Source organism: Malus domestica, chromosome 14 (genome assembly GCF_042453785.1).
Source record: "Malus domestica chromosome 14, GDT2T_hap1".
Taxonomy (NCBI): Eukaryota; Viridiplantae; Streptophyta; class Magnoliopsida; order Rosales; family Rosaceae; genus Malus; species Malus domestica.
Genome location: NC_091674.1, coordinates 30,211,745 through 30,224,526, shown reverse-complemented (window position 1 = coordinate 30,224,526; position 12,782 = coordinate 30,211,745). Strand labels below are relative to the sequence as shown.

The window sequence follows — 12,782 nt, the reverse complement described above, 5'->3', positions numbered from 1 at the left end:
ATGTAGAGTTGAACAAAATGTAAACACATGATTAAGCAATTTTTTAATGTCTAAATTTAGGATTAGTTAGTCTCATGGTTAATATATTAGGATTGGACCACTAGGACTAAGTTTTGTTTTATGCTGTAAAAAAAGGGTATCAAACTATGAGGACTGTTAAAGGACTTTTTTAAAGATATAACTTTTTATATATTCTTTGTTACTTCACATTTTAATGTCAATTTCAATAGCAACGTTATAAAATATTGTGCTAAGAACATGAAACGGAGTAGAATTTACCAAAAGTTCTATTTTAAGATATTCATGTTCACATTTCCCATCTAACTATTATATTATCCTTCTGATGGAAAAAAAAAACACTCTGCTTTTCTCAGCAGCAACTTAATTTTATATGAGTAAGCGTAAAGCACAAGACAGGAGTAGAAACAAAGAAAAGTCAATTGTCAAAAGCTGTAATCTGCTTTTAAGATAAAGCACAAATCAGCTTTTGTGATCTGTCTGTGTGGCCAATGGCCGTGCTCATTTTCAACCCCGCGTTGTTTTCAAAAATAGTTTTTGAAAAAGCATTTTTCGAGGTCAAAACACTCAGCTACAAGCAACGCGTTAAACAATTGGTTTATGTACTTAGGGGTTTTTAATTAATAGAAAAAAATATTTTAACTATCTAAATCACTTAACTGAATGATTAATCACAAGAATAAAACAAACAAGCAAAATTACGTTTGAAATTAGGGTTATAAAACTAAAGTTGTTAAGATATAGATTAAGATCTCAATTTTTATTCTTAATTTCTAAAGAATTTCCAAGTATCATGCCACATCATTCATTCATTAAAAAAAACAATATCATAGATAGAGATATTTTAAAAAGAACATGATGACATTATTAAAGAGAAGATAAGCATTTCAAACTATTATAATAATTTAGTGGAAATAAATTTTGAATCTGAGACACATGACTAAAAACGCAACACCCTTTCAACTAAGATATTTAACAACATGCAATGATGTCATTTGAATTGAAAATAAGATAGTGAGTCTGTGTGACTCATGCCACATCCAATACACATATTTAAATTTCAATGAGACAAAAAAAAAAGGAATAGATATTAATCATAGATTTGTGATTTTTGTTAAAATAATTTTTTTATGGATTTTTTTATAACAAAACAATTGAGAATTTTGGTCAATAACGGAATTAGATTTAAACTCGGATTTCTTTTAACAATGGAAAAAACGAAACTGCATAGATAAGAAGCTGTATCAATAAAACATATAATTGACACGAACTCTTTAATCTGTCAATTCCCTAAATTTTGTTTAGTTAGACATCCGCGCTACTATGTCACATCCCAGTCTCAACTCCTCCGTAGCACGATATTGTCTGCTTTGGACTTACCATTCTCTCAGGGTTTTGTTTCTGGAAACTCACAAGCAACTTCCCAATGGGTCACCTGTTCTAGGATTACTCTTGCCCGAACTCGCTTAACTTCGGAGTTCCGATGGAATCTGAAGCCAGTGAGTTCCCAAAAGGCCTCGTGCTATATGGTGGTAGGCAAGTACATATAAGGCACATCACCCCCTCTTCGTTGGTCGATGTGGGATGTTACAATCCACCCCCCTTAGGGGCCCAACGTCCTCGTCAGCACACTCACACCACAAGGTAGAGTGGCTCTGATACCATTCTGTCACATCCCAGTCTTGATTTCACCGTAGTACGATATTATCCACTTTGTGCTTACTATTCCCTCACGGTTTTGTTTATGGGAACTCACGAGCAACTTCCTAGTGGGTCACCAATCCTAGGATTACTCTCGCCCAAACTCGCTTAACTTCAGAGTTTCGATGAAATCCGAAGCTAGTGAATTCCCAAAAGGTCTCGTGCTATATGGAGGTGTGCATGTACGTATAAGGCACATCACCTCCTCTTCATTCGTCGATGTGAAATGTTACAACTAGATTTGGCAAAAAAAAAAAAAACTTTTTGCGTTTTTATGGACACTTTTTTCTGTTAAGTACACTTATGTTTATTTTTAGCCTCTAAATTTGATTAATTAAAGCATAATTCATAGCAGAAATACAAAACATGCGAAAGAAAAAAAAAGTTCAAAAATCAGTTCCCTTATCAAATAAGAAAAAAGAAAAAGAAAAGAAGAATATGAGTAATGCTAATCATACCATGTTTTTGTACCACATTTTCATATCACCTTAGGTGACATTTGATGTGGACAGTCACATCATTTGAATTAATCAGATTTTTAAATTTAGTTTATTATTTAATAAACTACTAATTAAGAAAAACTAGTTAATTAAATGATGATTGTGGTATATGAGGAGTCTTTCTTATTTCTTTTCTTGGATTTTGCAAAATTTTTCCACATCATATGCCACCTAAGGTGGTATAGAAATGTGGTATAAAAATATAATATAAATAACATTACTCAGCCAATATTCTGTCCAACTCTCCCACTCAAAGCCTGTAACTCATTTGGGCCTGGTGGTCCAAATACGCCGAGAGGCCCACATAACTCTGTCTTCTTCTTCTTCCATTTTATCAGTATCCCTGCTTAGAAATGTCCGTCTCTAAAGCCCAACTCGGCCCTCCACTCGCTGCTTCGACTCGGCCCAGACTCAGCTTCTACTCGACCGAGTCACTGTCACAAACGAAAGAGGCTTCCAATGGTGCAGGAATTCAGATTTTCTGAGAAATATAAATTTTGGGTTTTCTGGGAAATTTTTATGTCTCAATTGTTTTGCTATTCTCTGATATTTTGGCAAACAACAATCGCAATTTGATTAATTTAAGAATAAATTTAAACCGGGACATTTCAAATTGATCCTCACGTACAAAACTAATTGAAAAAAAATAATTTATCAAAGTAAAAATTGCCTATAATTATTCACCCCAAAATTCTTTCCTCTATAAACACGCTGAATATCTCATTGCCAAAATTTTGAAAGCAACACAAGGAACCCAAATGATGATTGTTGCTCGCAGATTGTAGCACTAAATAAATTGTGAGTATAGAATCTGATTCCACCAGTAATTTATCGATTCGTAATCTTTATGTTAATTGTTAGTCCAAAACCAGGGCGTGATAAAGAAAAACAATTAGGGAAAGGGATCATCTCTGGATCCCTTCCTCCTAATCTACTAAATTAGAGAATCTGTGCCGTTAAAATTTGATCAAATGACTACAAATAGGGCCCATTTTAAAAGTTATAATAACTTCAATCGTTGAATCAAATTTCAATAGTACGGATTCTCTGATTTGATGGATTAGGAGGAAGGGATCCTAAAAAGGATCTCTTTCCAACAATTAGGGAACCTGAAAAATAATTTGGCCGTTGTGATGAGTTACAAAATCTAACCAACCTTGGATTAAAATTGCTAAAATAAGTAGATTTCCATATAAAATGACTCATCTACCCTTCTTACACAAAGGGGTTTTTGTATTTATTACTTTTAGATTACATTTTTCAGTTGGGCAAAAAGGGAAAAAAATATTCAGCAGCAGAAACTCGGAAAATTATGGAAAGAAAGCAAAGCATTTTACAGGAAACCAAAAATCCCAACTTTTGATAAACCCTAGAGAGAGAAAGAACCATGAGACGAACTCTGCTGAGTAATCTCTCTCTCTGCACTCGCAATCGCCTTCTCTCTCCTCAAACATTCAACCCAAATCCTACCCCCTCACTCGTCCCACTCGCCCGTTCGACTCGGTCCCTGCTCAGCCGGTTCTTCTCTTCGGACGGCGACTCCTCCGCCGAAGGCCCCAATCCGGCTGCTGATTCGAGCTTGATCCCAACCAAAAAGAAAGATGCCTCCGTCGAAGTCAAGGACGTCAATAACAAAGGTGACCCAACTCTTATTTTTTCAAGTTTTTTATTACCAAAGATTAAAGTTTTGATCTTGTGGATTTTTGGGGTTCTGGGTCTGTGATTTTTTCATTTGATATGATGAAAGTGTGAATAATTTGATGGAAATTGGATTATTTGAATGTTTTGGCTTATTGGGTTCAGTATTTAGTGCCAGGGAGGGACAAATTTATTGAATTTAAGTGACATTTGTAACTTATATTCTTTTGCCTTCTAAATTTATAAAGCTAAGAACGATGTTGATTTGAAGTTTTCGTTTGTGGTTTTTATAGAGCTGAAGGAGCGGATAGATAAATATTTTAAGGGTGATGAGGAGGCGCTCCCGGAGATACTCGAAGCAATTCTGCAGAGGAGATTGGCTGGGAAGCACGAGGAAACAGATGATGAGCTGATTGATGAATTGCAAATGCAGCCATTGGATGATGTTAAGGACCAAGAGTTTGAATCGGATTTTGAGGAATTGTACGACACGGATGAAGAGATTGATGACTTGTATAACGCAAAGGATATAGTCATGAATAGGATGTCAAAAGATGAGTACTTCAACATGGATGCCAAGAAGTGGGATGATATTGTTGAGGATGCAATTAAGCACGGGATTATGAAGGATACAAAGGAGTGTGAGGCGATTCTCGAGGATATGCTTAGCTGGGATAAGCTCCTGCCAGGTATACAATTACTGTTGCTGGATGTTTTTGTGTTAAGCTTTATGACATTTAGGCATCTGCCCACAATTTTTTCATATTTACCATTTGTTTAATATGTTTCGACATGATTTCAATAGTTGTTTTCTTAGTATCATTATTCCAAACATGGCTAGACCTTGCTCAAGGGTAATTTTCTGTGCATCCAATTGTTAGATGTCAAGCATTTTCTTTGCTTATCACAGAGATGAATATCGTACGACAGTGTTTAAATGTCACCAAAGTTGCATGATTTGATTCAAACTTGCATTTTTTTTTCTTTTTGGTTTTGTTTTTAAATAATGTTTGATATAATTTGTCTTCTCCAGATGACATGAAAAGGAAGGTAGAAGAGAAGTTCAATGACTTGGGGGATAAGTGTGAAGGAGGGGAGCTTCAACCTGAAGAAGCTTATGAGTTGTTCAAGGAGTTTGAGGATGAGATTGTCATGGAGTATTTGCAGAAGATGGAAGCCGACGGCCCCCCACAATTTGATGAGGATGTGTCTGACAAGAAGGATCTGGCTGACCCACCAGGCGAAGGGCCAATCCTTAGGTGGCAAACACGGGTAGTCTTTGCTCCTGGTGGTGATTCCTGGCATCCCAAGAATAGAAAAGTGAAACTGTCTGTTACAGTGAAAGAACTCGGGCTTTCAAAGCATCAATTCCGTCGGCTCAGAGACTTGGTTGGAAAGCGGTACAATCCAGGGAAAGATGAGCTTACAATTACTAGTGAGAGGTAAGTCAACCAGAAACTGCATCCCTCTTTCTCTATTATCATTTTCATTATTAATTGGGAGTTCTTAGAGTGGTTGATTGTTGTTTAGAGTGCACTGCTTGTATTCTATCACTTCAAAGTTCCAACATGGTATTCTTAATTGTGTATTTTATTACTTGAACTGAACTAGCATTTCCGTAATTTCATGTGAAGGTTTGAACACCGAGAAGAAAATAGAAAGGATTGCCTTAGGACACTTCTCTCCCTCATTGAGGAAGCTGGGAAGGCTAACAAACTGGCTGAGGATGCTCGAGTTTCGTATGTCAAGGAGAGATTAAGAGCAAATCCCGCATTCATGGAGAGGCTGCACAACAAGACCATGAGATTGCAAGGAAAGAGTGCAGTACCTGCTTGAGATTTTGAATTCTAGCAGCTCAAATAAGTTTCCTGGTCTGGGATGACATTATCTCGACATTCAGCGTTTTAATTGGTTGACCCCCGCTCCAAGGTTATTATTTTGCAATAGTCTATACCCCCAAATGGATATTTAGTGCACGGATAGATACATTTTGCTAGTTGCTAATGTTGGCAGTCATTTGCTTTACTTTCTAGTCCTTGAAAAGTTCACAGGGATGTATAACTTGTTAAGATCAGTGTTGTTTTGAAGTTTATGTGCAATGTTTTAAACATCTTTCTGGTTCGGCAAGATCTTTCGCTGTTAGCTTAATGTACTACCGTTGAGTTGCTTAATAACTTTGCTTCCACCAGGAAAATAGATTCTCCTCAATTTGGAATCCGAGTCTTTCCTATTTCTTCGTCGATGCATAACGATAGGTTTGAAATACGATTCTGCTACTTTATGAATAACATCATCGGGCGTTAAAAACTGGGAAAAGTTGAAGAAACCTGAACCATCGTAGGGTTGAGAAGGTTTCTGCCTTTCTTTTCCCTCCCCTCCCTGCCGGTCCTTGCAACGGCGCGCAGTTCCCCCTTTTGCTTTGCCTTTCGATATTCCAAGGCAGTTGGTCCTTGCCGACTCTAGCACCCCGGAAGGCGGCCGGAGCATATTGCAAGTGCTCTACGAAGATGATAAAAAGTGAAAAGCTTGTACAGAAAGTAAAACAGAAAAGAGGAAAAGGGAAGATAAACAAGTCGACCCCGAACAGCAAGTCGATGTAACCTTAGAAAAGGAGTAACAGCAAACAGAAAGCCAGGTTAAACGAATCCTTAGATGCCAAACGAAGCAAGATGGACGCTGGAAGGCCTTCGAATTCTCGTTCTGTTTCTAGTTACACTTCTTCTCATGGACGAAAGGCGAAATGGGGAGAAAAGCCATGGAGTTTCTCTGCAGTGCCTGCTTGCTGTGCATTTCTTGCCCTTTAACCGTTGTCTGGCGTTGCATCAAGGTACCGTGCAAGGTTGGATCGCACGTGGCGCAGCACGTAAGGCACTGCGATTGTGGATCAGCTGGGAAGAGAGTGCACACATCTTATTCTTCGTTTTCGGACATTGATTTGGATATTATGCCTGGTAAGTCACAGAGTGGTACTACATGCTGTAAAACTCCATGGCAACTCAAAAAGTCCACAGTGCAGCATACAAAACGTTAATTTAAGTTTAGGGTAAAAGACTGTTTACTACCCTCATGTTTCGTGGTTTTCAACATTTAGTACATCAAGTTTTTTTCATCTCAGAGTCATACCTAAAGTGTAAATTTTGGGACAGTCTCATACATCCGTTAGTCAAACTGTTAAGTTTTTCGTTAACTGTAACGTGGCGCACTGACTGGGCGCCACGTGTCATCCACGTTTTTTTTTTCTTTTTTTTCTTTCTTTTCTTTTCTTCTTTCTTTCTTTTCTTCTTTCTTTCTTTCTTTCTTTCTTTCTTTCTTTCTTCTTCTTCTTCTTCTTCTTCTTCCGACTGCAACTTTTTTTTTTTTTTTTTCTTCCTCCTTCTCCTTCTTCCTTCCTTCCTCTTCTTCTTCTTCTTCTTCTTCTTCTTCTTCTTCTTCTTCTTCCGACTGCAACTTTTTTTTTTTTTTTTTTTCTTCCTCCTTCTCCTTCTTCCTTCCTTCCTCCTTCCTCCTTCCTTCCCTTTCTTCCCCTTCTTCCTTCTTCTTCCTTCTCATTCTCCTTCTTCTTCCCGAATCTGGGGAAGCTTTTTTTTTGTTTTGTTTTTTTTTTCTTCTTTTTCTTCTTTCTCTTTCCTCCTTCCTTCTTCTTCTTCTTCTTACTCCTCCGAATTTGCCTAGATTCAGTTTTTTTTTTCTTCCCCCTTCTTCTCCTTCTTCCTTCCCCTTCTTCTCCTTCTTCCTTCCCCTTCTTCGTTCTTCTTCTTCTTCTTCCTCCGAATTTGGGGGAAGATGAAAGTTTTTTTTTTTTTTTTTTTTTTTTTTTTTTGAGGAAGAAGAAGAAGAAGAAGAAGGAAGAAGGAAGAAGGGGAAGGAAGAAGGAGAAGGAGGAAGAAAAAATTGCAGTCGGAGGAAGAAGAAGGAAGAAGAAGGAAGAAGAAGAAAGAAAGAAAAAAAAAAAAACAAACTTCCCCAGATTTCGGAGGAAGAAGAAGAAGAAGAAGAAGGAGAAGGAAGAAGAAGGAAGAAGGGGAAGGAAGAAGGGGAAGGAAGAAGCAAAAAAAAAAGAAAAGAAAAAAAAAAGAAAGTTGCAGTCGGAGGAAGAAGAAGAAGGAGAAGGAAGAAGAAAAGAAAAGAAAAGAAGAAGAAGAAAAAAAAAAAAAAAAAAAACGTAGATGACACGTGGCGCCCAGTCAGTGCGCCACGTCACAGTTAACGAAAAACTTAACAGTTTGACTAACGGATGTATGAGACTGTCCCAAAATTTACACTTTAGGTATGACTCTGAGACGAAAAAAACTTGATGTACTAAATGTTGAAAACCACGAAACATGAGGGTAGTAAACAGTCTTTTACCCTTAAGTTTATATCAGTAATTTACACTTCCATTTTCTTGTTGGTCTTCTGGTTTTCATTGGGATGTCGAACATATGATGTTTCAAATTAATGAATAAGTTGAAAGGAAATTCGAATTGTTTATGAATAAATTGAAACGTAGATTGAAAAAAAAATAAAATAAAAAAAATAAAAAAGTTTTGTCAAGAATGGGATTCGAACCCATGCCCTTTCGGACCAGTACCTGAAACTGGCGCCTTAGACCAACTCGGCCATCTTGACATGGTTAACAAATATCAACACGTCTTATATTTTACTTTATTCAAATCCCTCAATGATTCCAATACTTATTTTTAAGTTTCTCATACCCTATTTCTTTTAAGTCATCGAATTAAATAAATCAAATAGAAATAACATGATTAATAAGAGGTGTATAAAAAGTTAAAAGTGGTGTTTGTTCACTTTTCTTATTAAAATTCAAGTACTTTTCGAAATAGCATCTGACAAATACTTGTTTAAAAAGCACTTCTAAGTCTAGAAAAACGAGAGTTAAAAACACTTTTGAATATTAAAAAGTGTTTTTAACCCTTCAAGAAGCAATCCTAAACAAGCAGGCAATACCCAAACCAAAATTAAGTCTTTTCAATCGAACCCTTCAAACTAAAACCAAATTTTATCTTCAAAGATATGCCTTATGGTTGCAATCTCTCGCGACTTCAATATTTCCCAAACATCAAACCGAATTCCCCATTAAAATGTGCATATAATTAATAGTCTACGGCATTCAAGATCATAAGGAAAGACTGATGCAAATAGCAACGAAATTGATCACTTCTGCAATTGTTGAAATGCGTTACACTGTCAATTGATACAAAACTTGACTAAGAAGTTAAATCTAATATATTTTCTCTAAATTAATTTTGGAAGTTGCAAACCTCTCGCACTTTAGTGATTAGATATTGTAAAGAGATGGATATTTCATGCACCACATGCTGCGCCACAGCCGGCAGCGCATCCACCGCCGCCGCAGTACTCTGTATCGGTTGCTGTGGTTTTCTCTTTGGCTACACCACCTGCACACGAAAAAACCACGGTGGAGAAGATGCAAAGGCTGAGAAAAGCTGCCCACAACACTAACCAGTTAGCACCACCACCATCAGTTGTACCTATCTCTCCCCATACTCTCACCATCTAGTCTTTTTTATCTCTTGTGTTTGTGCGTGTTACAAGTTGAAGGAAAATGCCCTATCAAAAACATCCCTCTCTTTATATATAGGCTTCTTGAATTAATAATAATATATTGTTCTAAAGTCAATATTCCAAATAGAATGATTTGTTCTTAGTGGGATCTGTGTGTGTGCGTGTTTACTTTTGAACTTTTTGTACATGATTATCCTAATTGGGGTGTTTGCTGTAGTAGCGTTGGCAGGCAAAAACAGCAGAAATCAGAGTTTGACACTACAAATTATGATGGTGGGTTGTTGGAATTGCATTCACATCCCACTTTGCCTTGTCATGATATCGATCATATATATGTATGGAAGTTGAATTGTCATCAGAGATAGTGACAGCCAAATCGTTGTTGTATTTTTTCTGTTCTCTAGACTTGTACAATACACCGCTGTATATATGATACAATGCTTTTATGAACAGGTAGATTGAAGTGTTTTAATCAAACATACAAACCCAACCATCCATTGTAATACTAATGCATAACATACATTCGTACACCAGTGTATGTGATGCCCTATTTTTATGAACGACTAGATTAAAATGTTTGAATCAAAGCTTATCATTCACTGTAAATATAGTAATGCATTAGCACATGTGTTTTCTACACTCTGACCTTCTACAGTACACCAATGAGTTTTTGATGAACTGCTAGATTAAATATTTTAATCGAAGCTCACAAATTCTACTAAATATCTAATACAATATTAATTCATCTCATACACTAGTGCATCGTCTTGGGAGCAGCCTCTCCATAAATAGGGGTAAGGCTAGCCGACATTCACCTCTCCCAGACCCTGCGTAAAGCGGGAGCCTTGTGCACTGGGTACGACCTTTATACACTAGTGCATCGTAGAATTTCCACTTTATTCGATCTGCACTCAGCACTTCCATAGGGATCATCATCACCAAATGGCCATTGGCCATCATCTTCCAATAATGTACAATAATTTAAGACAAGATATATACCCTTTTTGAGATTTTTATTTGGGAAGGCTAAAACTAGTCCAAATCTAATCTCTAGTTAGAGCCTAGAAACAATGGTATCCCAATAAGGATTTAAACTGAAATGATTTGCTTTATCTTGAGATCCATCTTAGAGAACCCCACTTAATTACTACATTTACACTGTGGTGTCATATCTAGTCAGCAGTCATGTTTGAGAATGCAAATATGATCCATTAACTTAAAAATATTACAATTATTAGTGGAGCAGATATTAGAGAGCTTGAGGAAGCAGCACTGTATATATCCAGGTGGCCTTTGCTTCTGCTGCATCGTGCATGCATGTGTCAATAGTGTACAAACTAGGACGGCTCAATTTGATCTTTTTCGTACGAAATTCGATATATATTTACTTGATCGGGAAATGTTTTCCGTTTCAGCCAAGAAAATGGGAGGTGGGAACCATTTCACGAAGGCTAAAGTGATCAACTAATCAAATGGAATCAATGTAGTGATATACTTATATACACACACACACACACATACATATATTATACAGTCATATATATATATATATAAAATGTGTTTTATTTACACAAATCTTCACACGGTGAGTGATACATGTGTTCCATGGTATAAATAGTCCATGGAAAGTTTCATCTGATTTTCTTGTCTTTCACTGGACCTCTAGGAATTTGGTTGAGAAACTGAGAAACAAATTTTCTGTACGATCTCTTTATCTCTCTGCTGATTTTTCCGGCTAAACGATCAACGTCTTCCTCAAATCGCTCGTAGAGGAATGGTAGCGTTTCCAAGCAGATGAACCCTTCATTTGCAAGCAAGCAAAAGAGAGCGCCAATCAGTTAACCCTTCCTTTACATATATGTATACACACACACACACACATATATTATATAGAACAAGATGATAAAACTTCTTACCCAAGTAAAGAAGATTCAGAGAGCTGAAGTAGGTTCCGATCAGAGACAAAATATAGAGACAGATGATTGTCTGAAAATGTAGAGAGAATGAGTGGTCAACTCTGTTAATTAGTACAAAGTTTATTCATTAATCAAAAGCGGTAATTGATTGCTACTTAGTCGAAAAAATTCGAATATACCAAGAAGAAGAATGGGAAGTCTCCTCCACTTGCACTGTCAAGGACCCTTGATATGAAGTGGTTTAATCTTTTATGGACAGTGGAAGCTACTTGTTTGAATGTGTTTTCATGTAATATCATTTGTGGTATCATAGGCGGCCGACTGCGTAGATTAATTTGTTAATTAATCAATTTAAATAAAGCTAAAGCTGATATCATAAGACTGAGTTAGCGAATGAGATCAAGAACGTTACAATCCGAATATTTCTGCAGCCGTACGCCATATGAAGATTACCATCAATGTGGAAATCGAGATGTGACAGAAGAGCGTCATGAAATTGTACTCGGCAACCTCGAAAAGAAACCAGATTACCGTCATGGCAATCAAAAGCGCAGCTGATACATTTCGGTTCCTCCACAACAACACATCCGCAACTGCAAGATTAATGCGATTAATTTCTAATCTATTATCTTTCCGGTTCGATCATCCCCATATGACTAAGGGTAATTAGCAGATCACCAATTAGGGTTTTAGCATGCATGCCAGTTTAAATGAACGTTACATACCTTTTCCGCCTCCAAGAACATGATGAATCGGCCTTTCACGTCCGAATAACTTTGCACTGCGGATTTCACCGTTGTCATCAGAATCGGACGAGTACACTAATCCCGGCTTTCTGTGCATACCTTCTGAGTTGATTAATCTTAATTATTTGTAAGAGTGTTGTTAATTGATGATACATGTTCATCATCACCAACTTAAATATGATCGTGATTTATGTGAGGGGTTCTAAGCTTGGTGGCCAAGTAAGCTTGTATAAAGTAAGGAATGGCTTGGGGAATTAGCTCAAATATTTTTCAAGGTTGCTTTGCATGCCCGCTAGATACAATTGGAAAAGAATAGTACTGATCTTGTCTTGGATGACTAGTTCTCCTAATCGATGCCTCCAGCAAACGTTTTCATCAAACTGTTACTAAGTGTTAATATAAACTAACTTAATTTGTTGTAAGGGAGAATTGTACTTAATAAAATAGACGAACATACCAATTAACTCGACACACTTTTGTATTAATCAAGTTGGCTCAACAATAATTAGAAACTGAAAATGTAGTTTCTAGTGTTTTTATTTTTTATTTTTTGAGAGCACTATTGGTAAAGCAGGAAAAGCCAAAGCTCTACAATTTTGTCGATCAGCCCCATAAATTAATCATTCATTCATATTTTGTTCTTTGGGCAACTTTAACCTACTGAGTCGATAATATATTATATATTTTATCATAATCTTAGTATTAATTTATTAGTTATTTTGTGAGTAATTTGATAC

General features: G+C 36.7%; 2 protein-coding genes and 1 non-coding gene across 3 annotated transcripts; 1 reads left to right on the top strand and 2 right to left on the bottom strand.

Annotated features, from left to right (window-relative positions):
- Positions 1-3,486: 3,486 nt before the first annotated feature.
- Positions 3,487-5,984, top strand: LOC103424591 (uncharacterized). Its single transcript, XM_070812004.1, has 4 exons — positions 3,487-3,856; positions 4,151-4,546; positions 4,891-5,299; positions 5,492-5,984. The coding sequence occupies exons 1-4, from the start codon at positions 3,607-3,609 to the stop codon at positions 5,691-5,693; spliced, it is 1,257 nt and encodes a 418-aa protein (XP_070668105.1). The 5' UTR covers positions 3,487-3,606; the 3' UTR covers positions 5,694-5,984.
- Positions 5,985-8,384: 2,400 nt separating this feature from the next.
- TRNAL-CAG (transfer RNA leucine (anticodon CAG)) lies at positions 8,385-8,465 on the bottom strand. The gene has a single exon. It is a non-coding gene; the product is annotated as a tRNA-Leu (tRNA).
- A 2,442-nt stretch (positions 8,466-10,907) lies between these two features.
- On the bottom strand, positions 10,908-12,441 carry LOC103424590 (reticulon-like protein B9). The gene is made up of 5 exons (XM_008362681.4): positions 12,025-12,441; positions 11,712-11,892; positions 11,479-11,620; positions 11,300-11,369; positions 10,908-11,184 (listed from the first exon to the last, which is right to left on the bottom strand). The coding sequence occupies exons 1-5, from the start codon at positions 12,140-12,142 to the stop codon at positions 11,015-11,017; spliced, it is 681 nt and encodes a 226-aa protein (XP_008360903.1). The 5' UTR covers positions 12,143-12,441; the 3' UTR covers positions 10,908-11,014.
- Positions 12,442-12,782: the final 341 nt, after the last annotated feature.